The sequence below is a fragment of the Myxocyprinus asiaticus genome, chromosome 29 (genome assembly GCF_019703515.2).
Source record: "Myxocyprinus asiaticus isolate MX2 ecotype Aquarium Trade chromosome 29, UBuf_Myxa_2, whole genome shotgun sequence".
Classification (NCBI taxonomy): Eukaryota; Metazoa; Chordata; class Actinopteri; order Cypriniformes; family Catostomidae; genus Myxocyprinus; species Myxocyprinus asiaticus.
The window spans coordinates 7,213,184-7,241,085 of NC_059372.1; the positions used below are offsets into that span (position 1 = coordinate 7,213,184).

The 27,902-nt window shown below is 38.8% G+C and overlaps 2 protein-coding genes across 3 annotated transcripts in view; both read right to left on the reverse strand.

The window, feature by feature from the left end:
* Positions 1-12,619, reverse strand: part of LOC127420194 (sushi, von Willebrand factor type A, EGF and pentraxin domain-containing protein 1-like) — a 34,374-nt gene extending 21,755 nt beyond the window's left edge. The window contains exons 1-2 of the mRNA XM_051662247.1: positions 12,562-12,619; positions 5,288-5,458 (exon numbers count right to left, since the gene is read on the reverse strand). Of these exons, the coding sequence (XP_051518207.1) occupies positions 5,288-5,458; positions 12,562-12,619 (229 nt within the window). The remainder of the gene's footprint in view (positions 1-5,287; positions 5,459-12,561) is intronic.
* LOC127419628 (signal peptide, CUB and EGF-like domain-containing protein 3) overlaps positions 11,649-27,902 on the reverse strand; it is a 151,414-nt gene continuing 135,160 nt past the window's right edge. For both annotated transcript variants that reach the window (XM_051661183.1, XM_051661182.1), the window contains 10 exons: positions 26,170-26,286; positions 25,778-25,936; positions 24,182-24,385; positions 22,697-22,858; positions 19,650-19,817; positions 18,672-18,833; positions 18,153-18,350; positions 17,831-17,983; positions 17,607-17,686; positions 11,649-15,909 (listed from right to left, as the gene is read on the reverse strand). In XM_051661183.1, coding sequence (XP_051517143.1) covers positions 15,757-15,909; positions 17,607-17,686; positions 17,831-17,983; positions 18,153-18,350; positions 18,672-18,833; positions 19,650-19,817; positions 22,697-22,858; positions 24,182-24,385; positions 25,778-25,936; positions 26,170-26,286 — 1,556 coding nt within the window. In that variant the 3' untranslated portion in view covers positions 11,649-15,756. The remainder of the gene's footprint in view (positions 15,910-17,606; positions 17,687-17,830; positions 17,984-18,152; positions 18,351-18,671; positions 18,834-19,649; positions 19,818-22,696; positions 22,859-24,181; positions 24,386-25,777; positions 25,937-26,169; positions 26,287-27,902) is intronic.

Here is a 27,902-nt window from a genome sequence, read left to right on the forward strand (position 1 = left end):
TTTAGAGAAATGTGGCCCTGACAAAGAGTGTTTAGGCAAGTAAGCAGATTGATAGTAAGTAGTTTTAGGTTTGTTGGGGTGTGAGGTGAAGGAGGATACGGGGAGGAGAGAAAAATCTAGAAATGGGAGATTGTAATTTAGGTGAAAATCTTTGAAGCATTTCTGAGCTGTCCGATATGTTTGTAGGGTTCGGGGGGAAATGGCTTGAAGAATGGAGCCCTGGGGGGCATGGAGAAGAAGTCTGGGAGGGTGATTTAAAGGAATTTCAGTTCTTAACGGGGAGGAACTGGGGTTGGTGTCGGGTTTGCTTCTAGGGCCAAGGCTCTGGATCTCTGAAGGAAAATGAGAAAGAGTCAGCAAAATGGTTTTTGAGCATGGAATGTTTCTGCTTTAATTATGGTTAGCTGAGGAGGGATTTGGGACAAAGTTCGCTTGCATAAGGCAGCCTAGCGGAGGGAATGGATCCGGAGTAGGAGAGATTAGAATGGTAGAAGGGAGGGGGATAAAGTGAAGAGGGGAATGGGTCTGGAGCGGGGTTCACCAGCGGAGGCAGCCTCACATGGGAATCCGCTGTAGTGGCCCATGGATAGGAAGAGGGAGAGGGATGGATGTTAGCAGAGAGAATAGGTTGCGTGGGAAAAAACTAAGGAATCTGGAACGTATGTGAGGCAATGTCAGGATACCTGCTTGCATGGCATTTGTGATATGATCGGGCTGAATCCTCAGGTGCGGGATTGCATACCGTTCAGTGGGAGAGCAAAGGATTCGTGTGAGAATGTTTATACTGAATTTACTGAGCTCGCTTGAAGCTACAAGTGGCTGGTTATGCAGGCGTGACCCGCATGGCGTATGATGGTAGGATGAATGGGATGAATCCTCAAGCGCAGCATTTAACAGGAAGAGCCCTTGCTTTCATGTGAAAAGTTTACACTGCAAATAAGCAAAAACCCACTCTGGTGTACAAAGGTTTTGAGCACGGCATTCGACATGAGGGCATATGGTAGGCTATGTTCGAATGAAATTGATTGGTGTGAAGATGCAGGCTTATTGTGAGCTGTTTAGGGAAGACCTGAAACAGCCAGATTGTTGTCAGTTGCTAGGTGGGTGATGGTTTGTTTGGTATGAGTGGCATAATATGGGTTACAGAGCAATGGAGGCTGAGACGCATGGTCTGAAAGACATGCTGCGGATGTGGCACGTGACCAGTTGCAGCACTTGGATAGAGAATGCGCTGTTTGCGGTGTAGTGGGAAGTTTAGTTGTACTGCTCAAAATATGCTGCAGTTGTGGCACCTTGGCAGCGCATTTGTGCTGAGGGATATGTTGAGCTAATAGAAAACATGGTAACGTGGAAAACGTAGCATCTGCCTGAACATAATTGTTTGCTTGATTAAATGTCAGGAACATGTGAAATGATGTCAGGAAACATGCTTGCGTGAGCATACGAACGTCATAAATTAAAGTTGGTTTGTCATGAAATTAGAAATAATTAAGTGTATAGTTTGGAGCTTTGTAGATTTGTTTTCAAATATAATGCGAGTCATTTCATGACTCTGTATAAATGGCACGGGGTGACTCGTCTCGTTTTGACGAGGACATATCAAATAGTGGGAGTTTGTGCCTGAGAGTTGGATTTAATGGATACTATAAGAGCACCGTTTGCGGTAGTGTGGTGAATAAAACGACTTGTTTATACTGATGACTTGTAATAATTCTACGGAATCCAAAATATTGGAGTATAAAGCAAGGTGCCCTGCTGAGTCATTCAGTGTCAATTAAAACCTGTTACTTTAAGCTTGGCTGGAGCGTAAAAAAAAATCATACAGCAATTAAGTTGTATGGTCAAGTTGTATGGCTTGTAAATAAAAGTTTGTAATCCAATGACTTGGGCAAAAGTAGAGAAGACTGTCTGTAAAATATAGATTGATTTACCTGCATGAAGCATTTGTCCTGACGGAAGGAGGGAAAGTCATGTTATAGTGTAGAGATGAGTGGAAGTTTGTAGCAGCACTTGCTTCGAGCTTGAATGCGGAGAGGAGGCAAGGCGAGTTTGTGGAATGATTGTGAATGAGTTGGGATGCGCCGCATGATCATGTTGCTTGGACAGAGGCTGTGTAAAACTGCAGTGTGCTGTGTAATGGTCAGAGAGAGTGCTGTGCTGCAGCGAGCTCACGTTAAAATGTCTGAGTTGGTTTGAAAAGAAGTTGTAATTAGATTATCGGTCGATTGAAAGGAATTTGCCATTGCATGATTGCACCTGTGTTACGAATGGGATAAATCGTGCTTCGGATGGCATTTTGAAGGGAGAACGATCGTGATATTCATGTTAGAAGAAGACAAACAGAATTGCTGAATGGATCGCACCTTAAACAGGCTACGCGGCGAGGTAATGAGGCTGACAGGAATCAGCTGTGCAGGAGAACCTGATTGAAATGCTGGGGAGTATTGGAATGATGATTGAATCAAATAGTTAAACTTTGTTCCCTTCATGTTCAATTGGAGCTGGGATAGAATTTGAGAGGCATGAGCCGGGGCACCGTCCATTCGCGGAGGCGGCCTACTCGATGGACCACTCCGGGTGGAAAGTTTAGATAAGAGAACCTATGAGCAGTCGTAGGGGGCTGTTTCACATGTATACAGTGCCGAACAGCAGCCAGTTTGCGGAAGCAACTTCACACTATAAACTGCTTCGGTGAATGGAGCATATAAAGAAAGAGTAAAAATTTTACACTTAACGTGGTAGCAGTCACTACTGTGAAAACAAATGAGGTGCTGTGGCAGCTTCTGTTGAATGATAAGATTTGGATGGAACAACTGTTTTGGTGAAGGCGAATGCTTTGCAGCGAAGTTGTATCCGATAGTCTGAGTTGCTTGCGTGGCTCTGTTCGTGGGCAATGGTCAGGGCCGAATGCCAGAAGTCTCGATGCCATGTAGAGGTTTGTCTTTCAGACAAACTGCCATGACTACACTTTGGTAGAAGTAAAATTAAAAAAGTAAATGAGTGAAATTAAGCTTAAAAAACAACAAATAATAAATAAAAGAAAAAAACTTTTATTTAGAAACATTTCTTTGCTGCTTGCTTTTATTTTTTCAAAGTATAGTTTTTTCCCAACTCTGCTTATTTCCAGCAGAAGTTCTTGACATGTGCTTGCATTTGATTTTCTAAAAAATAAAATAATGCCCTCCAACGTAACTGGCTGGACATTGTTTTTATTTGATATAAGCTCTATTATTTCGATTTGATCATTTAGTATAGGCATCTGTAAATCGCATTCAGTTGACGTATGGTCAGTGGTAAAACCATTTATAAACACATTGCGGGCATCATTGGGGGTGGGGGGGGTAGCCTGCACACTGTTGTATAGCTTTTAAATCTGTAATATCTTACAGAGTTTCGGTCAAATACCTTTATCTGGCATTCTATCAATTCCTTTGAAGACTGTTCCTGTTGCAAGGGAAGTATATCACTGTACACTCCTGGATTTACTGGAGAAGTTTCTCCAAAGATGCTGGCGATGTGCTCAACTGAACCAGAGAAGGTGGTAGACATCCTTCTGTTGGCATGAACTGAACATTTTTACACTAAAGCTTCATGTCAAACCATTTTTATTGACTTCTTGGTCTTTTTAATTAAAAAAAGAACCTCTGGTGATCACTGTAATGTCGTTTTCATGGGCGTATATTATGATAATTGTGAATGAACGTGCATGCGTGCTCTATTTACGAATGTTAGGAATTCACTAACATTCACAAGTTGTACTAACAACTTACTCCCAATTCTTTCGTATATTTACTACATTTTCATGAATTAGGCCGGCCCAGTGTGTGTCCAAAAGATGAGATCCACACAACCCAGAATATTGTCTATTAATACCCTTTGTTCTTTAGAGTCATTTGTTGATTAAAAACAACAACAACATTAAGTTCTCATCTGGAATAGCACAGATGGTGTAAAGCCATTTACATTTATGCATTTGGCAGATGCTTTTCATCCAAAGTGACTTACAGTGCACTTATTACAGGGGCAATCGCCCCAGAGCAACCTGGAGTTAAGTGCCTTGCTCAAGGACAAAATGGTGGTGGCTGTGGGGATTGAACCACAACCTTCTGATTACCAGTTATATGCTTTAGCCTACTACGCCACCACCACTCCCCTCATTTGAGTTTGCTCTCATTATTTTGCACTCAGAAGGCAGGTGTCCCAGGTTTCCTGGGTGTGTGGAGCATGCATCAATAATATGGGAGAAGATACAGTGTCAATAATGAGGGAGCACACTCAATCTGCCAAAAGAGACAAGACCTCCATGTAGTCTGGCTTGACATGACAAATGCCTATAGATTGGTTCCACACCAGCTCGCCAACTATACACTGAAGTTTCTCCATGTATCAGTGTGTATTAGGAGCTTAGTAGACCATTGCCATGCTGACTTGAAGATCTCACACAACACAAACAACAAGTTGGCAGCAACTGGAAAAGGAATAGCAATGGGATGTTCCATCTCTCCCATCCCGTTTACAGCTGAATTTGAGGTCGTTCTAATTGGTGCAAGACAGATGGCCCAGGAATCTGTGCAGTCTGGGGTGAAATTGCCAGCTTTGCACCGCTATAAATTGATGATGTTACAAGAATCCTCCAGACTGCTGCATGGACAAACAGACTCTTGAAAAGGCCGGAAGAACTGCCAAGAGATGCCAAGGCCAACAGTTACATCAGGACATGGTTGAGCTTGCCACATTGTCTAAAAGATGTAACATGGTTTGGAAGACATGCCTAACAGCTGCTGCTAAAGTCCTTCACCCTGGGCTACAAGCAGGAAAAGACCAGGCTGGTCAAGCCCATGTCCAAACAGGCTAAGTTTGGAAGGCGGAGGAGGTTGTAAACTGGGCAGTTTCAAGGCTGAAGCATCAAAAGATTGGAGAACCCAGTCAGGAAGTTCAGGCCTTGGATAGGGTGTAGCTCCCAAACTGTGGTCAGATAGGCTGGTTTGAGTATTTCTGTAACTGCTAATCTCCTGGGATTTTCATACACAACAGTCTCTAGAATTAACTCAGAATGGTGCCAAATACAAAAAACATCCAGTGAGGGGCAGTTCTGTGGACAGAAATGCCTTGTTGATGAGAGAGGTCAACAGAATGGCCAGACTGGTTCGAACTTATTTTTTACTAGTACCTTATTTTTTTTCTCAACCTACGACAGAGTAGTTAACCTGTTAATATACACCATTTATATGTGCGGTATGAACAAGTTTTATACCTCAAAACTCTAGCACACCTGACGATCACCTACCTGGCTCACAGGTGGGAACATTTGGTGTCCAGGAACCATCTTCACAGCGGAGTTGCTGTGCTCCATTAAGCTTGAATCCAGGAGAGCAGGTGATCTGAACAACGGTGTTAAACACATCACCTTTTGGGGCTACCTGACCATTGGCGACGTCAATGACAAGACATTTCACCACTGAGGAACCAGAAAGAGATAGAGCAGCATGTGGAGTGCGTGTCTTCACAATGGCTTAATTTCACCTTCAAGCTTTCGAGTTCACATGTGTGGTGATTATTAAAAAAAAATTCCATAAATGTGGCAATTTTAATGTCTTGACCGAGTTGCCGTTCAGAACATCCAGTAGTCGTTAACTATCAAAATCTAAACATGAGTGGACAGTTGGGTTGACATATCTTTCTTTGGGCTGGGTGATGTCGAACGCAAATTGGCCCAAACAATAAAAATAATTCTAAAATGTGGCAATATTTATTCATTTATATAAAAATAACACTAAAATCAAAACTCAATGTGTATCATAGACTATACATTATCATGAACCAAGAACTGTTGCAGTTTTAAATAATTCTGGACTTGAATATTTAGAATAGACAAATCGGACATGAAGAAAGAAAGAACTTGTGGTTTCAGCAAATATATAGCATTATAACATTGCTGCAGTTTCGAGATTCCCAAATTGTGTGTCTCTAAATGTGTGTGCCGCTGTTTTCTTAGAGTATTTTTTTCTTTTACTTCAGTCACAGAAATGCACTGTTGTTGTCACTTCACATTGTCCTTTTAGTAGAATTTGTTTTATATTATTTTTTTGCCTGAGGAAGATCGAATGGTTTAAACATTGCAAGCAAGTGTAAGCCAATAAAGTATTTTTGGAGCAATAAATCATTGTACGGACACTTGCCATTTTATCCTTTTTAGCGGGTCTTTGAACAGATCTAAAAAGATACAATAGGTACATGGTGGTTCCCCATGAATTTATGCTCATTTCAAGCTATCTATAATGAACCGATTTCATAGCACAGTAATCCTTATTAATTTGTTTAGCATGTAACCATCTCTGTTGTAACTTTACTTCCAAATAAACAATTAAAAATGTATTATTGTAATTGTTATTGCATATTTTTGCATATCATTTTCATGTTTAATAAAGTATTTCATCATTATTAAATCCTCATTTTGCATTTTTATATTACAGTCTTTTATTGTTTGCAATGCATATTGTAGTATGATGATTCACTTGCATTGTCAACTGAGGCTGTAGATTGTAATTTAAAAATAGCGTGTCTTCAATTGGACTCTTATCAGCCATTACACGAGTTTCACCTCTTAAAACGAGGTGTTATTAATGTGTATTTTGTAGTGGATAAAATGTTTTTAATAATAATATTAAAATATAGTTGGGTGTTGGTTATCTTCCAAGTAATAATATATCAGTTATACACTTTAGTGAATAACACATTATCAACATGAACCCCTGATAGCACACGTACATCACCCAGACGTCTATTTGATGTGTGTTTACATCTGGAAGACATATTTATTGCGTTGTTTGCTGATCTTCAATATGTCTATAAGAAGTTTCCTCTCGGATGTCAATAAGACATTCAGCAGATGTCTTTGAGACGTTTATGATTTAGAATGTTATTAGCAGATGCTATTTAGATTGTTATGCTTTCTAGATAAGAAAATCTAATCTCAGAGATGTCTGTGTGCTATCTGGGACATAATTCGTTATGACTCCGCTCTGCAGGTCATCTCCGAGTCCTCAAACCATGATATTCATCCGCCAGAAGAGCAGTGCCTAATCACAACTCACGTAAAGTGTTCCTTCGCAAGTCTGTTGCAGTTTAATGCTTCAACCGCTAGAGGGTCAAAAGTTACATATAGTGTAGCTTTAATATTCATTATAGAAGGTGTATTTAAAGTAATGTTCCGGCTTCAGTACAAGTTAAACGAAATCGACAGTATTTGTGCCATAATGTTGATTACCAAAAAAAAAAAAATGTATTTCGACTGTTTCCTCCTTTTCTTTAAAAAAAGCAAAAATCGAGGTTACAGTGTGGTCCTTATAATAAAAGTGAATGTGGACAATTTTTGGAGGGTTCAAACACAGAAATGTATAGCTTATAATTTTATAAAAGCACTTGCATTAATTCTTCTGTTAAAACTTGTGTATTATTTGAGCTGTAAAGTTGTTTAATTTGTCATTTTTTCAGTCATTTTAAGGTTTCAGTGTTTGTTGACATTACATCGTCATGGTAACGAAGTTGTAAAATTGGCTATAACTTTAAACAGAAAAGGTTTATAAGTGATTTTAAAATAATTTTTACACACATATCCTTTGTGTCTTGTGGTTATACTTTTGAAAATGTGAGCATTTTAATGTTAAAAAATTTGCCACCATTCACTTCCACTGTAAGCGCCTTACTGCAACCTCATTTTTTTGCTTTTGTTTAAAGAAAAGGAGGAATGAGTCTAAATACATTTTTGCGGTAATCAACATTATTCCACAAATTCTGTCAATTAATTTTAACTTGTATTGAACCCAGAATATTCCTTTAAGTAATTGTTGTATGTGAATTGCATTTGTTATGTATTTCTGGAATAATTACAAAGAGTGTCACGTCATTGACCGAAATGTTCATCTGTGTTATTCATTTTAATATTAAAGTAACATTTTTGGTAGGCTATTAAATAAATGTAGTGTTGTCTTCCTAAATCCTAAGCTTAGATGAATTGAGAAATGATATAAAACAGGTCTAGGATCAGCTACATTTGTAAACTTTAGCACACTCAAAGAGCATTTAATTTAAAACAGAATTCTAATCAGGATTTCCATACCCTTTATTACACACAGCAGTGGCTTTATCACCAAATGATGGTCCTTCTTGGAAATATATTGTCCGTTTTGTATGTCACTCAGTGGACTGCACACTGTCTCTGGGAAAATGTACATACATTTTTTGGGAAAAAAGAGACCTTTGAATTTTTCACATTTGGATGGATGGTCGTAGATATATACTGTACAAACTTTCACATTTCATCCTCAGGGGTGTCCAATTTCCATCCCTACAAGCCGATACTGGATTGCCCCCCATATACGTGTAGCCCGGAGCACATGTATACCCCACACACTCCCCGCTGCCGAACCTTGATATGTCACGATATATGTCCTCCAGCTGTTCTTGGTACATCACAATATTTAGGCACATGTCTGTCTTACACTGTAACAGACAAACGAAGAGTATCCACCGTGACTACATTAAATTCCGTTGAGGTTTCCATTAACAGTAAATATTACAAACACACTGTTTGTGGGTAGTACTAATGAAAATATTGTAGGGTAGACTTTAGACTTTAGGGTAGTACAAATATCTAATGAATTTACAACTTTTTTGCTTCTAACTTAATCCAGTTGCCTTTTAGCATTTGTGTAATTGGGTTTTGACCTAAAATCTCACAGTTACTGCAACACAGCCCTTGGGACAAGAGCTGGGCAAGATAGTGTTTTTGCACCTTAAGTTTGTGACCACTTGGTTGAGAAAACATTTACTCACCTACAAAGTGCGCAAACACATATATCAGTATAGCCCTCCAAACACTTTCCATTTTCATGAATTGAATGAAGCCAAGACCTCAGAAAACAAATTGTGGACCTCCACAGGTCTGGTTCATCCTTGGGAGCAATTTCCAAACATCTGAAGGTACCACATGCATCTGTACAAACAATAGTATGCAAGTATAAACAACATAGGACCATGCAGCCATCATACCGCTTAGGAAGGTGACGCATCGTAGTTTGGTGCGAAAAGTGCAAATCAATCCCAGAACAACGGCAAAAGACCTTGTGAAGATTCTGGAGGAAACAGGTAGACAAGTATCTATATCCACAGTAAAACAAGTCCTATATCGACATAACCTGAAAGGCTGCTCAGCAAGGAAGAAGCCACTGCTCCAAAACCACCATAAAAAAGCCAGACTACAGTTTGCAAGTGCACATGGGGTCAAAGATCTTACTTTTTGGAGAAATGTCCTCTGGTCTGATGAACTGTTTGGCCATAATGACAATCGTTATGTTTGGAGGAAAAAGGGTGAGGCTTGCAAGCCTAAGAACACCATCCCAACCATGAAGCATGGGGGTGGCAGCATCATGTTGTGGGGGTGCTTTGCTGCAGGAGGGACTGATGCACTTCACAAAATAGATGGAGTCATGTGGAAGGAAAATTATGTGAATATACATTGAAGCAACATCTCAAGACATCAGCCAGGAAGTTAAAGCTCGGTTGCAAATGGGTCTTCCAATTGGACAATGACCCCAAGCATACTTCCAAAGTTGTAAGGACAACAAAGTCAAGGTACTGGAGAGGCCATCACAAAGCTCTGACCTCAGTCTGATAGAAAATTTGTGGGCAGAACTGAAAAAGCGTGTGCGAGCCAAAATTGTATGTATTCATCAAGATGTATGTAAACTTCTGACTAGAACTGTATTTTATATTTATACAGTTGAAGTCAGAAGTTTACATACACCTTAGCCAAATACATTTAAACTCAGTTTTGCTTAATTCCTGACATTTAATCTGACATTTAATCAGGTTTGTAGGCCTCCTTGCCGCACACTCTTTTTCAGTTCTGCCCACAAATTTTCTATCGGCTTGAGGTCAGGGCTTTATGATGGCCACTCCAATACCTTGACTATGTTGTCCATAAGCCATTTTGGAGGCATGCTTGGGGTCATTGTCCAATTGGAAGACCCATTTGCGACCGAACTTTAACTTCCTGGCTGATATCTTGAGATGTTGCTTCAATATTCCACATAATTTTCCTTCCTCATGATGCCATCTATTTTGTGAAATGCACCAGTCCCTCCTGCAGCAAAGCACCCCCACAATATGATGCTGCCACCCCCATGCTTCACAGTTGGGTGGTGTTCTTCAGCTTGCAAGCCGAAGAACACCTTGCTTTTTCCTCCAAACATAACAATGGCAAATCTTAGTCCCAATGTGCACTTGAAAACTATAGTCTGGCTTTTTAATGGCAGTTTTGGAGCAGTGGTTCTTCCTTGCTGTGCAGCCTTTCAGGTAATGTCGATATAGGACTCGTTTTACTGTGGATATAGATACTTGTCTATCTGTTTCCTCCAGCATCTTCACAAGGTCCTTTGCTGTCGTTCTGGGACTGATTTTCACTTTTCGCACCAAACTACATTCATCTCTAGGAGACAGAATGTGTCTCCTTCCTGAGCGGTATGATGGCTGCGTGGTCCCATGGCATTTATACTTGCATACTATTGTTTTTACAGATGTGCGTGGTACCTTCAGGCCTTTGGAAATTGCTCCCAAGAATGATCCAGACTTGTGGAGGTCCACAATTTTTTTTTCTGAGGTCTTGGCTGATTTCTTTTGATTTTCCCATGATGTCAAGGTAGGCCTTAAATTTGCCTAAAGGCTTCACATCATTTTCTGGATTTATCCAAGGCACAGTTACCTTAGTGTATGTAAAGTTCTGACCCATTAGAATTGTGATATAGTCAATAAAAAGTGAAACAATCTGTCTGTAAACAACTGTTGGACAAACTACTTGTGTCATGCACAAAGTAGATGTCCTAAACGACTTGCCAAAACTACAGTTTGCTAATATGATATCTGTGGAGTGGTTCAAAAATGAGTTTTAATGACTTTAACCTAAGTGTATGTAAACTTCTGACTTCAACTGTATAAATATTGTCATGTAAGTGAAATAAATATAAATAAAGCCAAAAATCGAATTAAAGGAATATTTTGGATTCAATACAAGTTAAGCTCAATTGACAGCATTTGTGGCATAATGTTGATTACCACAAAAAGTATTTTCGACTTGTCCCTCCTTTTCTTTAAAAAAGCAGCTAAAATCTGGGTAAAAGTGAGGCACTTACGATGGAAGTGAATGGGGACCAATCCATAAGCGTTAAAACGTTTCAAAAGTATAGCCACAAGACGTAAACAACATGCGTTGACATGATTTAAGTTTGATAAAATTGTTTACTAACCTTATCTGTGTAAAGTTTTAGCCTATATAAATGTACAACGTGATTGCCATGACGTAACGCTGTAAACCCTAAAATAGCTGAAAAAGCTTCAATTTAAACAACTTTACAGCTCAAATAATATACGCGTTTTAACAGTAGCATTAATGTAAACTGCTGTTCTATAATTATAATCTTCACATTTCTGCTTTTAAATGTTGAAATTCTTTTTTTTTTGCAATTGTTTTCATAATTTTTTGTCTATTGAGCTGAACTTGCATTGAACCCAGCACATTCCTTTTAGCTCTCAGATAATAATGCATCTTTTTAATCTGTCTTTTCCTTTGGTATTAACTTTTATCTGTATAAATTAAGAAACAAGACACCTTTAAGAACACCAATTTCTTTCATTTAAAAAGACAATACAAAATCCAGACATCAAGTGCAAATACCATCCCATGAAACATTGTGGCAAAGTCATTTCCTTTTCTCCAAAACTTTAATACATTAAAAAAAAAAAATAAAAATAAAAAATTAGAAAAATGGGGAAAAGAAAACACAGAAAAAACTAAACAAAAAAACAACAACTTAAAAATAAAAATAGAAATTGGAATGTGATTTGATACAATGTATTTTAAAGTTGCTTGAAAATGGTTTTGGTAGCGCAAAGACAAGGGGAAATTATAAAAATAAAGCAGCAGTCACAGACCGCTAATGACAAGTTAGAGTAACTAATAATCTGCATTTCCTTTATTGAACATTCAAAAGACAATGTTGACTACTTTGCCATAAACTTTTTATTTCATGGCACTTGTGGCTATTTCGCATATGACCCATCCTTTTCACAGAGATTTCTATCCAACAGTGCTGCAACAGAGTACTTGACATGTTTAGTAATACAGTGACTCGAAAAAATGTTAGTTTCTGCAAGTGGGACTATATTGACAGTACTATACTTGTTATTGGGTTAACCCAAGTTGTGTTGTTTTTTCTTTTACTTTCTACTGTATATTATCATATTTATAGTTAAACAATTATATTTGTGACACTTGTTATAGATGACAAATGTACATAATTCCTAAAACGTCAGTTACTGCTTCATGAAAACATTCCTTTGAAATAAAAGACATCAAATTCTTCTTAGTTGAGGAGTTTAGGATTAAGCATTGTTGGTTAGATTTTCTGTTTGTCACTGCACTTCAAAAAAACAAAACCAGGGATCATCTGCAGCGGCGGATTTAGGCATGGGTGATATGGGCAGCTGCCCAGGGCGGCATCTTGCCTGTAGCAGCACGAGGTGCCCACACAGACAAGTAGGCGCCCTGAACTCCACCAGCCATCTAATTTACAATCATCACCACATACCACAACCCCCCCCACCCCAACCCCGGTCAACAACTTTGGGGGCGTGCTGAAGCGGGTTTCGCCCAGGGCGCCATACATGCTAGAACCGCTACTGATCATCTGTGTTTTTGTAGGTTAACGGCCATTGGGGTGGTAGACAGTCTTTGGAAGTAAGGTTGGGTCAAAAGTTCGATCAGCATGGTTTGACCACATCTGGAGCCAGCTTTGAACAATGAACACCAAAAATATTCTTTTTTACTCGCACAGAATTAGGCCCGAAACATACTCAACGCAAGTGTGTGAACGCAAACGCTTCAAGCTATGCATGCTCAATTTCATGTTTGGTTGCCATTTGAAATGTCAAACCGCAGTTCGTAACGCAACGCAAATTCACAACTGGGCATTAACGTAAACTTTTTTTCTACGTTCAGTTTTTTCTTTCAGGTCAGCTATTGTCATGGTGGAGCAACGGTTTAAAGAGAATCCTGCTGAGCAAGTTAGTTAAAGGAATATTTTCAGGTTCAATACAGGTTAAGCTCATTCAACAGCATTTATTGCATAATGTTGATTACCACAACAATTTATTTTGACTTGTCCCTCCTTTTCTTTATAAAAAGCTAAAATCTGGGTTACAGTGGGGCACTTACAACAGAAGTGAATGGGGCCAATCCGTAAACGTTAAAATACTCACTGTAACAAAAGTGTAGCCACAAGAAGGGATTTTAGTGTGATAAAATCGCTTAATAACCTTTTTGTGTAAAGTTATATTTAATTTTACAACTTCATTGCCATGACAATGTGAACATAACACTGTAAACCCCGTAATCCCGCAAAAACAATGATATAAACAACTTTACAGCTCAAATAATAAACAAGTTTTAACAGAATTCATGTAAGTGCTTTAAGAAAATTATAAGCTTCACATTTCTGCCTTTAAACCCTCCAAAAATTGTCTCCACTCACTTCCATTGTAAGTATTTTGCTTTTTTCAAAAAAAAGGAGGGATGAAATTATTTTTTGTGGTAATCAACTTTATGCCACAAATGCTGTCGTTTGAACTTAACTTGTATTGAACCTGGAATATTCCTTTTATGTCAGCATGTTTATAGCTATCTCTCTGAATAACACTTCCTCCACTTTATTGGCGCAGAAATTTCTAGGTAACTCTATGGCCGCCTTGAATACTGAGGTTTGTTACTGCATACAGTATCGCAAAAAACACACGTTAAGTATGTACAATGGGAATGTGTGCTTGCAACAGGTTGTCCAAACAGGTTGCGCACTTGCATAGAGTATATTTCTGGCCTTATTGTTCAAATTTTATCCCAGCCTCTTTTTGACAGCTGAACTGTGTCAAGGGCGGGGGGGTTACAGAGGCATGTTTCTAAATACAATGTCTTCTGTCTTGATTTATCTCTCAGACTCCAATTAGTCTACGTTTATTTAATATTTACAATATACAAAAAAGACAACAACAAACTACCATTATGACCATCCAGTGAGCGGTCCTTTTCTGTTTACAAATGTTTACATATCAAAACTGGGTATGGTTTGACCTTCTCAAAGTCATAGTCTTTGCTACATAAGACCATGTCCTAACAAGGTGCAAGGCATGACAATCAGCCTTTTGTCGTGGTCACGGCTGGTTGACATGGAAGAGATTTGAACGCTTGCCGCTTTATCTTGTTGCACCTGGTTAGGACACGGTGCAACACATTATGTAAAGGGCTCTAGTTTGTGACTTATAAACATATTCATAAGGAATACTAATGGGTTCATAATTAATACAGGAAACACTCATAAAAGTCGACATCCACAGGTTTATCATGATAACTTTGTACTTCAGGCACTTACAAGCAAATATCACTGAGGTCCAGTGAAACTTAACACCTGTAAACCGAACGCTGCTCCTCTGGATGGTTAAAGTAATGTGCAAAACACTGTTGTTTCGTCCTGGTCAGGACTGAAATGTGTAGTGATGCTGTTTTGTTTTTCAATCACGTCCATCCGTGTCAACCTGTGGTTTGCGTTTATCAGTGATTCATATCTGCATTATGAAAACATTACTTCCAACCTGTGAAAGAGTTCGGCCCCTCGATTGCTCTTTTTCGTAGGGGAGGAAATTTCTTGAATCGTATTAGGCAAAACCGAAGGCTTAAAGTGACGTTTTTGAAGAAGCAGCAATTGCATGTCCTGCAAAAAAAAAAAAACATTTCTGTTTTGGTCTCTCACAGAACTGAGTATTAACAGTCCACTGTTTTTAAAATACCAACCAACCTTTCCATCACCCAAGCCTTTTTCATAATGCATATCTTTTACACCTTTTTAAATTAACTTGAATATTAGGAAATAGACGAATATGCAATTGACAATAATACAATCTGAACAGACAAAATACTACTGTTTTACAGTAACAGCACGACCATTAGAGATTATGTGTAAGCTCTAGGAGCTCAAATATAATGCTTTAACATTGTGAAATGCTTGATATGAATTAGGTCTTACCGAGAGCACACTAAGAGTACAGATATACAAAAGACTGTATGTTTAGTTTGAGAACTAGTGGAGTTTTTAAGAGCTGGAACCTGGGGGAAAAAACACTATTTTTAAAGCACGGTCACAGCTAGCTCCAGTTCAACAAATATATAATTTTTTTTTTTACATGCTACAACTTTCTTTTGTCTGTACAACACGCTCTTTAACTCAAATCATCGCTGTAAAAACAAGACAGGTGTTTAAACTCACGGGATGTTGGACCACCCAAAACATTGTTTTACTCTACGAGATGCCTCTACGGACTAAGCGTGCAAACATTCATACTGAACAAAAACATCGACGGCACAGAGTGGTGACCGACGTGTATAGAGAGGTCTAACAGCAAGAAACACTTTAGTCAAGCTGCTGTTTGGTTCGAAACCACTGCGTTACATTAGACTACACAGCTTTTTTCCCCCCACACAGATAACCGACAAGAATAAAAAAGAAAAAGGTAAAGTGAAACATTTGAAATCTGCATAGTGTGATGTCATTAAGTGTGGTTGTGTGTGTGCATATTTCCTTTAAATGTGTGTAGGATCCCGTTGACTCGAGGCCAGGTGACTGAAGGTGTGTGGAGGTGGACAATGCTTTTGGGCTATTTGTATGGACGCAGGAAGGCGGAGACTTTGCTGTGGATGAGACGTATGAAGGAACGTGGAAGCATCTCTGTGGAGTCCCGAGTGGAGTACTTGTAGTAATTGTTAGGGTGAGCCAGCACATCGAAAAGAGTTTTAATTAGTTTTTTATCCTGATGAGAAACAAAAAGGAGAAAAGGAATGGAATGAGTATAGGCTTCAAATGGTATGCAAATAAAACAGATTGTGTAAGAAAGAATTCTCTACCAAAAATACGGTCTTCACATAGCCCTGACTTCTTGCATTAGCAGGAGTCAAATTATTTTCTGTAATTGACATAATGTCACATATGCTCCCGATAGAGCTTAACATGTGATTGTGAACTTTTAAACCTTTGAGGACCCTTTAAAGGTTCACTCAGAAATATTTTCCTCATTCAAGAAGTTTTACTCTTAAAGAAATGAATAGTAATTTTGAAACATAGGTACAAAATCATGAGCAAACACATGAGATGAAGACTCCAGTCATATCAGTAACCATATAAAAGCTGTTTTATTCTACATGGAGAGGGTCTCCTCATGGGGGCGGCCATGTTAGTATCACATGACCAGCCAAATACTACTGGCTTAATCTCAGTAACCGCCTTGATATTGGACACTTTCACTCTTGGATTAAATTAATCATGGCTGACTGTGTATTGTAAATGTCTACAATGGCATCTGTAACTAAAAACTATTGATTTTGAATGATGCTGCATCCACACCACTAGGTGTCACTGTAAGTCCAAGATTACACAAATGCACCTTCAATGGATGTTAAATTGTAGGGCCTCATGAAATCTGTTTAATTTTTTCCCAATTCTGTATTCTCCATTTTATTTTCTCTGAATTCCGGGTTTTAAAGTTTAATTCCATTTTATCATAAAAAAAACTGTCTAATCAAATTAATTCATAGAATTTTAATCAAATTAGAAAAGAACAATTACTTTTCAACATAGCATTGCATTATTTTTATTCAAATGAAGAGCTTCTGTACAAATCCTCACAGCACAATGAAAACCCCAAAATGTGAGTTTTTTTTTTTTTTTTTTGTGAAATACACAGTAGAGCATCACAGTATTAATAAAGCAGTGATGAAACTCTTGCTTGTGAGATACTGCTTAAATGTAATGTAATTATTAATGATATACTGTATTATTATTATCATTATTTCTACTACTACTACATTGATTATTACATTATTACTATACAGAAGTATTACATTTCTGTTGCATTTTTTCAATTTCACGGGTTTAGTTAAATTGAGCTTTTATTTTGCCGTTTTGGTGGAAACCGGATGTTATTGACTTCACTTCTCACCTATGGAAAAGCAGTTCGCTTAATGGGCTAATTTGCTTATTAAATTGCAAAGGATATGATTTAATTATATAAATGTATAGTCTGCATGTGCTATGCGCTTCATAGTGAATAAAGTGCTCTGCTCTTTGTCATTAATGTCACACAGAGCACACATGATGTTACTGAAGCAGTTAGTGTATAAGCAGGGGCTTCTCACATTCACTTACTGTTGAAGCACGCAGCTCATGTAGGCAATTCGTTTAATTAAATCTCAGCCTTTTGTAGTTTAAACATCACACTAGGACATATCACCATTTTAATTTGATTAATTGTGCATTTATACATGTATTTTATCCCAAAAATGTCAAATTCTGTAAGCATTTTATACATAGGTAATTCCGTTTTATGACTGGATTCCATCCGTGTTTTCGCTATCACGGAAACGATAGGGACTTAAAATTGGGTTGCCGCCTCCCACACTTCCAAATGTGTCTCATTACTAGCCGTTACTATTACTGTAAATCAAAACTCACCTTGAGTATTTCTTGATGGTTTTCAGAGGCATAAAGTCTTCCATCTCTTACAATGTCTTCAACCAGCTGCTCATAGTCCTCTACAAAAAAAAAGAGAATACATTTTAGCGACAGTGCCCAAGAACTTAATGACAAGCATGGACAGCAGAAATCCACCTTAAATCAGTACAAGCATCACCTATACAATACATTTTAATTCAGACTAGGGCTTCTCGAGACTATACCATCATAAGTCACATAGGGAATCTGGAACCCTCGAGCGCTGTTTACATCATTGGATTTGAAGTTGATCCAGAGGCGTCTCGATCGAGCCGTGAAAGCGATCGGTCTCTCGTACGTCTGACATGTCTCATAGGTGGTGATCGAGGTCGCTGACCCTGGGCGAGAAAACCCCAATGTCCAAATAAATGCTAAACAACTTTCTACAGCAAACCATCACTACTAATATGAATGAACTACAGACAAGCTGGTGAGTAAATATTGGAAATACACAAAATATATTTTTTTACACTTGATAGAAATGTTAAACCAAGCACAGATGCTCACAGTTCTTTCTCATCACTAGCACATCTCCGCACTCATCCTCAGATGGGAGAAAGATCTCCGGGACAACGATCAGAATCTTGCGTTTGTGTGGAGGGTTGATGGTCCAGACACATTCAACATTGGCTGGATAGTTTCCCGGATAGTTGGGTGACTCAATGTATCCGATGAACTCTCCGATTTCACCCCCACATTCTCGATCTACACAAACACCCAAAGACAAACCAAAAGAACAGTTACGATACATTTTCTTTGGATATTTGGAGGACTGTTTGTTTGACTCAACAAATCAGAGATTTTAAAACGACTTGTGTTTTTTCCTGACTTTACTTAGGTAAATGTAGATGTTTATCCTTCATAAGGCTTTGACAGACACATAGTTTCTCTTGTTGTACATTTCACTGTACAACTCTCCTCAAAATGCCCTTTGTTGATCTGCTGTTGGTTTTTCTTCCAGATTCTAACCAAGGACAGGCTTCTTACAGTGATAGAAGATGCAAAAGAAAGACAGAATGGACTCACTCTTGCATTGAGAGACACTGATGGCCCCGTCAAAGTCTGTGGTGGTGTTTCCAGGACAGGAAATGCAGTAGTTCTGTCTGAACTCAGCCTGGTAGGTTCCATGAGGGCAACGGATACAACGATGAACTGAGGTGTTATAATAATGACCTGGAGAACACAAAACTGCACACACAGAGATTACACGGGTTGGTTTTAACATGACAAAGCTTTCACACACAGCACTGTGCATTGACGCTCATAGATGGATCACTTGTGCCTGATTTTAGCACATTAAAGGCCTCAATTGTCTAGTTTTGGTTGTCTGATCAACCATTTGGAACATCTGACAAACAGTGGGCAAAAGGTATTTGGACACTTAGGCCACACTTAAAATATTTGTTAATTTCATGGCATTAGAAAACAAAATATTAAACCAAAAGGCATGCAAACAAATGATGCTTTCTCAGAACTAACATTTATGGGCCATTTTTAACTGGTGTCGAGGTGATATTTAGAAGTCAGTTCCTAGCAGAGTAATCGCAGGTGTAGTTCATCACATTAACTATGAACATGTTCCACTAACGTTTGACAGCCAGAAAGTTTTCAAATACTTTTTGTCTTCATATTGAACAATATATCAATAACATCCTCTAGTGAAATGTTTTGATAGTTTCCAAATCCATAGTTTTTGGGGCCACTCTGTATCTGAACTGTATCACACTTCCTGTTTACCAGAGTATTTTAAAGAAAAATAGTTCAGCATGTTTTAAATAGCTTTTTTGAGTCAGATGTTTACTGATCTGTCAATATGAAACATAAAATCAAATGTTCCTTTCAAATTCAAACATAAACACACTAAGGCAATTATGTGAAATGGAGGTACAAGAACATACAAAATGTAAATCATGTTTTACACCAAACATCATTATTTTTTATTTTGTATGTCTACTGTCTAGCTTGATTTGTGTATTGCATTGTAGAGTGTCTAAAATGTCTGACCTTTGACCTCACAGTCATTAAAGGAGCTGGCACCCTCTCTTTTGGTACCGAGCCCCCCTCCACAAGGGAAACAGAGAGTTCGTCCTGGGTCAGGCTGGTACGAACCAAGGGGGCATGGCTGACAGGGCTTAAAGCCATCACTGGAGGAATACCCAGGTGGACACTGACCTATAAAGAGAAATAAACCAAATTTCAAAAGCGTTTTTGAAGATAAAAAATGTTTCACCCCTCAGTTCTAAACTTTAAGTATTTAACTAGTGTGACGAGGAGGAGTGCGTGGCCGGGCCGTGAGGGTGCACGGCCGGCACTGAGTCAACTAATTAGCGGGAGAGAGAGAGAGATAAAGGGGAGCCGGAGACGCCAGTTCGGGAGAGAGAGAGAGACACACGCGGCCACTGTGTGTGTGTGCGTCTATGTGTTTTATGTTATGTTCAGTTCTTTTAACAGTCATTAAAGTTATGTTGACTGTTATGCCGGTTCCCGCCTCCTCCTTGCCCATCCTTACCCTTTACACTGGTGCCGAAACCCGGGAGGAAGGAGGGATGCGCTGTCATGGAGTCCTCGCCACTGCCGTCCGCCAGGGGAGGAGCCGTGTCTGTCTGCTGGGGGATGGAGTCGCTGCCGGCCACTGGGAGTCGGAGGAATCGCTGCCATCCGTCAGGGGACGGAGGAGTGGCTGAGGACCAGGCGAGCATATTTTTCTCTCTCTCTCCCCTCTCTCTCTCTGTGTCTCTCCCACTCACCCTTTCCCTCTCCCCTTTCCCTCCCCTCGTCTCTCCCCAGGTTCCCAGGAGGTGGGGTGGACCATCGGCTGGCTGAACGGCTGGAAGGGCAGCGTCTCCCCTCCAGAGATGGGGGGGAGTAGGCCAGTCCAGATGGCGCCCCGGCCTGAAGCGGGCGGGGGAGGTGTGTGACGAGGAGGAGGGCGTGGCTGGGCCATGAGTGTACACGGCTGGTGCTGAGTCAACTAATCAGCAGGAGACGCTAGTTCGGGAGAGAGAGAGACACACGCGGACGCTGTGTGCGTGTGTGTCTATGTGTTTTAAGTTATGTTCAGTTCTTTTATGTAATTAAAGTTATGTTGACTGTTCTGCCGTCTCCTCCTTGCCCATCCTTACTCTTTACAACTAGATTTTTACATTTTCTTAAAAAAGAAAAAAGAGTGGTGGTGCTTGCCCATGCAAAACTCGTGCTGTGATGGCAGGCTGTTGTGAGTGGTTGCCACAGTGTTGCTATGTGGTTGCTAGGGCATTTCTAGGTGGTTGCCAGGGTGTCCTGGGTGGTTTCTAGGTGGTTGCCTACTAGCCATGTCAAAAGAGCAAACCCTCAGGTCTATGAAAATCGATGATATTCTCGTCCCTCAAAATGGCGTGAGTCCCTCCTTCAATGTTAGTCTTTGATATTTGTTTCTTTTTTTACCTGTTTAATGATGGCAGGAGAAAAAAGTCTGAATACTAACAAAAGTAATCACACACCTTTCCTTAGAGTTGCATTCTGAAATTTTATATTTGGATGTGACGATAATTTTTTTGACCAGATCCTTTTTCAAATTATTCAAAAATACATACACATTGCAATTTGCACAAAACAGTTACTTAAGTACAACTCTTCTATGATGAGCATGTGTACAGTTTCTGAGTTCAAAGTCATTCTGATATTTTTCTGGGGCTTTAAGTGAAAAATGCCATGTGGTGTCAGGGCTGAGCGATAGGACGATGTAATCAGATATCAACGATATCTGACAAATGTCCCTTAACCCTTAAATTGAGTCCTATTTAATTTTCTTTAGAAAGCATTAACGAAACGCAATGCAATTGCAAATTTGGTAAAAACACAGTGAAAATAATTAGTCAGCATTAATTGGGGAAAACAAGGGAATTCATTAGGCTTACACCTAATAGGAAAACTGATGTTTTCTATTAGTTTAAGCACAGATTAAGTGAAGTAAACTGTTGTAGCCATTTTATACAAATTATGTGGTTAGTGTTGAACTTTCTAGAGATAATGGTATATTTTTATTTTAATTACAGTATTATTATCATTATTATTATGATGTTTACATTTATAATTGTCTTTAGATCTTAGTTTGTATTGGTTATATTCCATCTGTTGTCGTAAACGGATGCTTGTGTGATGGCAAATTGGGCCGGTGGAGGAATTAGGAGATTTTAATTGCTTTTTCGTTTAGTTTGAAGTGCCATTTGTATTCAGAAATATATTTGGTTTAAGTTTTTCATGTTTTAATAAATGAATAAAATTTTTAAAACAAAATTGACTAGTGGAAGTGAAGTGCGGTCAGAAATAGTGGGAGCAGGGGGGTTGATGATGTAATCAGATATCATAATATATATATATATTTTTAAATAAAAATATCTTAAAAATATTCCTTGCATATCTTCCAACTCTATGTGGTGTAACTGTCCAGAGACTGTAAAAAAATTGAATTAAAAGCTAAAATTCTTGAAAAAATAAATGTTGGCATGAGTAATGCTGAATCATCTTTTATTAATATTTCTTTAAAAACTGCAATGAAATTGTATTTTTTTATTTGTTTTATTTGATTAATAAAAAAAAACAAAAAAACATTTTGTTCACCAAATCAAAGTCATGTGGTGTGACCACATGTAGGTAGCCATTTTGTTGTTTATGTTGACAGTAACCATAAAACAGAGAGTGTTAAGTTTAAATCAGTTATTTTGACATTTTTATGAGAAGGCACATTTTTTTCAGGTCTTGTGTGGTAAGCCTGAATAAGCTTCTTGATATTCTTAACTCAAAATTTAATTTTATTTGTAAAACAAATTATAATAATAGTTTTACCTTGAAAAATGTACTAATGCTTGCCTTTGCAAGTGATGCTAATAATAAATCTTAACAGATTTATTGAGGTTTAAGGCCATCACTGTAAATTACTGTAATAATAACATAAATCAGGCTTCAAGATTTTTCCTTGTGTTTGCAAAAACGGTAAAAGAAAAGTTTAGTTTAGGACATCCATTATGTACATACATAAACGTGTAGAAGACAGATTGATCAAGTCTAGTTACCTGCACATGACGTGACGTTGCGGGCCCCTGGTGAGCCATGGCGGTCTCCTCCAGGGCAAAGGTCACAGGCCAGCTGACCTTCACGTTCCTGGAATGTTCCAGGTGGGCACTGGACACAGCGCTCCTGCTCACCATGGTAGTATGATCCAGGCAAACATCTGACTAAGAAAAAATAGCCAGCAGGGGGCAGCAGTGAGGGGACTGAAATTCTGAGGTCTGGATCGTAACTGTTTTTGACAAATACAGTTGAAGTTTTCTTAAGTTTTAACTCTAGAGGCCTTGTAATTTGAGCTGATCTAATTTGTAGCCAAGACCTGAAAAGTTCGAATCATTTATCAAAGAACATTAACTAGACCAATTCCTGTCGAGGCAAAGTCTTGAGTCTTGGTCATCTGACTGAGTGGTTCTCGTGGCGTTTCTTTTTCTCATTGCGTTTTGTTTCTTTTTCCATTTTGGTGCTGCGAAATCAGGATTATAATGTACGTAAAAAATATTTTGGCGACGGAGTGATAGGTAAACATTGGAGCGAGAGTGCTATGGAGGATGATCACATATTCCACTGTTTTTCCCACTGGTTTTTCTCTGTTACATTTTTTGCAACATATGTGTGACACAAGTCTGAGTCCAGACTCAAGTTTCCATTTCTGGTAAATACTGTTGTTTATTCTTCTCAGTTACTACTTGGTTCTATAATACAGCACTTTTGCATCAGGTCAAAGGGATAGTTCACCCAAAAATGAAATCATAATTTACTCCCCCTCATGCCATCCCAGATGTGTATGAATTTCTTTCTTCAGCAGAACACAAGCAAAGATTTTTAGAAGAATATCACAGCTCTGTAGGTCCATATAATGCATGTGAATGGTGACCAAAACTTTAAAGCTCCAAAAAGCACATGAAGGCAGCTTAAAAGTAATCCATAAAACCCCAGTCGTGTAATATATGTCTTCTGATGCGATCCAAACGATTCTGGGGGAGAACAGACCAAAATGTAAAAACTTTTTTAATGTAAATCTTGCCATTACAGTCTCTAAGCACAATCGTGATTTCAAGCTCGATTACACTTCCTAGTGCTTGACACATGCGCAGAGCCCTAGAAGATGGCGCTAGGAAGTGTAATCGAGCTTGAAATCATGATCGCCAAGGAGACTGTCAAGACTTATAGTGAAAAAGGAGTTACATTTTGGTCTGTTCTCACCCAAACCCAATTAGATCACTTCAGAAGACATGAATTAAACCACTGGAGTCTTATGGATTACCTTTATGCTTAAAAACTTTGCTCAGCATACACTTGCATTGTATGGACCTACAGAGTCGAGATATTCTAATAAAAATCTTTGTGTTCTCAGAACAAATAAAGCCATACTCATCTGGGATGATGAGAGAATTTTCATTTTTGGGTGAACTATCTCTTTAATAGCAGCTGTAGTGAAGAAGGGGGTTTTACTCATGAATAACTGGCCCCACTCACTCTTCTGTTCTTACCACAGCGGCCGCTGTCTTTCTCTCGGCCAGGTCCGCAGTTATCTTGCCTCAGTGCAGCCTGGGAGAGCTTCTGCGCGACCTCATACTCTAGTCCAGCTACACGTATCAGGAAACGCTCCTGGTTAATGGATTTTTTCAGGGCTTTGATGTACGACTTCATCTGCTGCTCCATGCGCTGCCTTTGACACATCATATTACAGTTCCCTGGAAGGAGAACAAGATGAATCTCATGACTTTCGGTCAACTAAGGCATGAAAAACAGCGCACTTTTTTCTGCTGGTAGTAGGGATGGGTCGGGATGGTTGACAAGTCAATTTGAGGGGTTTCTTATTTTTTTCCTTATTTTTGTTTTAGCTTTAATAATTGTAACGGTGGTGCTTTTTAAATTGAATGGATTAAGAGATGCACCTTCTTGCAGAAGATATTAGCAGGCAGACAGAATGCTTTAGTGCCTTAGACAGAGTGCCTTAGTGTGCTGCTAGACTTTCAGGACGGTAAACTTTCACCAGAAAGTTGCATCTTTACATTTATCCCCTACAATTATGAAAGCACCACCTGTGTAACAAATCCACTGTCTTCTTCAACACATCCGTTTCAAGACAGTTACTGTCCGATTTCAAATAGTCTGCTGTTATTATGCATAATCTGTTGTGATAGTTTTGTGCAATAAACGGTTAAAGGCTATTTCTTGAACTTCTGTCAATTACCCTATTGAAGGCTGCACATTCTTGGATTCAGTTGGCACATGTTTTAAATGTTGGTATATATGTAACTTCTTGCACAGCTTTTCAACTTTCCTTATCCTCCTAAGACCTGAGCGTGACTGCTGTGTGCATTTTTCCTTTCCCCTTTTGATTTGTAACTAGTAGCACCTAATAAACAAGCAAAATGTGTTTTTTTCTAGAGCAGATAGTTTTCTTAAAAATGTATGTACACATATGTGGACATCGGGACTACGTTGTGAAATTTTAAATGATACCAAGCTATGGAAAGTCGGATTATTTGCACTGGTCTTAGAACAGTTTGAAATGCACCTTATTTTCATCCTAACTCCGTATACATCCTCTGAAAGCAACATTTTCCAGTTTTTGGATGCATCCATTGATTCTCAATGTGAAAATGCGCAATGAAAATTGGATATTTGAACTAAAACTGAGCATACAGTCCACGTTCATGGTCATTGTGTTTAACAGTGTGTCGTTTTGTGATAAATCACCCAAATTTAAAAAATGGCATATCAGATGAAACTAGAGACTCTAATCTTCTAATGTAAAAACTTATTTAGGTTTCTTACCAGATGTAGACAAACTCAGCTGTGATCGGTGCCATGCTGTTTTGACACATGACTCCGTGCATCGAAAGTTTAACCCTTTACTGGAAACACAGAGTCTCCTGAACTGAGATCAGTTGGTTTAAATGAAATTTAAAGCCAAAATACAATGCCCACGCATGAGGACACGGGGTCGCACGAGGTTAAGAAACGCATCAGTCTTGCGGACATGACACTGAATCAGCCTAATTATGCAGGACTTCCTTGACAGACTACTTGTTTAGACAGTAGAGAGGTTTCCTTTAGACACAGGACATCAGACTCACCGGTGGTGTCCGATGGCTTGACCTCGGCTTCCAGCTCCAGAGTGATGCGCGTGACCTCTTTGCTTGACGGGTTACGTGCTCGACGACCTTTGGCTTTCTTAGACGAGTCACACTTCAGGTTAACGAACGTGACCAGGCAGTTGTTGCATAGTTGGCCGCCTGCATATCAAGTCATTATTCAGACAAAGAGGGCATTTAGACTTCGGTTTATCACATATTTGGAGTGACACTGTCACCTTATTTATGAATTACATTAGCTATCACCTTCATCAATGCAGCTAAACAAAAATGGAACTCCCTGAACAAACAGTTCTCTCTATGGCCTTTTTCCATAACAGGGACCATCAAAATGATATGGTACCCTTCATTTCCTGGCCCCTATGACCTCTGACCTGGCCCGATCTGTCTGCCGTTGTCCTCTGCCCTCCCCTTAAGCTTCGGGTGCAGGTGGCATTTGGCATTCTTGATCCGGAAGGATGCCGTCTGCTTCACTGGAGGGGTCTGAGTCTCTACAACCAAACAAGGAGGTGTTGGCAAAACCAAACACATTCATATAAAGCCCTTTTTTCAATGTTACAATGCTGTTTCCTATCTCAGCTTAATATGCTAAGGTAACTATAAAGAAGTAATTCTTAAATTGAACATTGTGACTATGTGGCACTTTAAAAACATTTCTGTTTGTCTGAGCATCCAAACCAGCCTAACACCGCAAAACTGACTTAAATGGTGCGAGTCTGGGTAACGTCTGTCTTTTTGTCTGACCGGTGCTAGACAGGGGGAGTGTTTAGGAAACCATTTCGAAAACAGTAATTATTTTTTGCCAAACAACTGCCCTGGGCCTCATTTCCTGATAACGATTGATCTTAGCGGTTAAGAATGTTTTCTTCTAACGATTTTGCGAACGTTCATTATTTTTTTACATGTGTTTCCTAAAACTATACTTAACATTAATGCGCAAGGATGCACTTTAAGTGCTAATTAAAAGAGTTGCTGTCCGTATATGTGAACTGCTGAAGTGTGACCGTAGTGCTGCTCATCATTGACACTTCATTATATTTGTGCGTAACTTTATAAACGTTTTTTAATTACCTTGCTGGAAATATTCAAATATATTTTCCTAACCCTTTAACCTCAGATGTGCCCGCCGACGGGCCCGTGAGAAAAAAAACATAATCGTCCAAATATTAATAAATACAGTCTTGACCAACACAATATCGGTATTGTTTGAAAGCTTAGAAGCTCTACTTTCCGATGCATGCAGGTATTATAACCAAAACTGAACAAGCGCTTTGAAATTTGCAGACAAATCAGAAGTGCTCCATTTTGATAATTTATAAATGTGCACTGTACATATTATTGCAATCAGAATGATCAAATAGCCATGTGATTAGAATATATGTTGTTGGAAAGCTCTCAAAGAGTAGAATACAACCAGCTTATTTGTTTTACTCACAGAAAGAAATATAGCGAGTAATAGCTAAGTATATGTATTTGACATTTATGTTGGTGTTGCTTATATGGCGCGTATTCGATTATAACTTCATGAAAAATAAACAGAACATAAAATATCACATAACATTACTTAGAAGAGGTGATTATCTTTCAAACGAGTCCACACACAAGGTAATCGGATGCATTGATCATTAGATAATCCACACGAAGCACAATAATACATATGACCACCAGGAGATGGCGCCAAGTACATGACACAAACTCAATGATGCAGACTCATTGAGTCAAAGGGCACTCATTGTGTAAAATCTCATTACTAAAATCATGTCTGCATGCTATGCATACCTTTAGTCATTGTTGTGTTTGCATGTGTAATTAGTGCTTTTGGACACATTGAGACGTTTTTGAACACTATGATAAATGATATTTGTAATGCTATAACTTTTGATTGCTTTGTCATATGAACACAAAAGTTTTCTCAGATATAGTTGATATGATTTTGGAACAAAACAAAAGTCTTTCGGAGCCACCTTATTTACACCCAGAGATATATAATGTCAAATCAGAAAAAAAAAGTTAATTTTTGCCTACATTTTTTGTGTGACTTTGCAGCAGTTTCTTAAGCTGAGAGTATCAGAATGTATCATAATCTATTAAAATTTTTGAAAAGTTT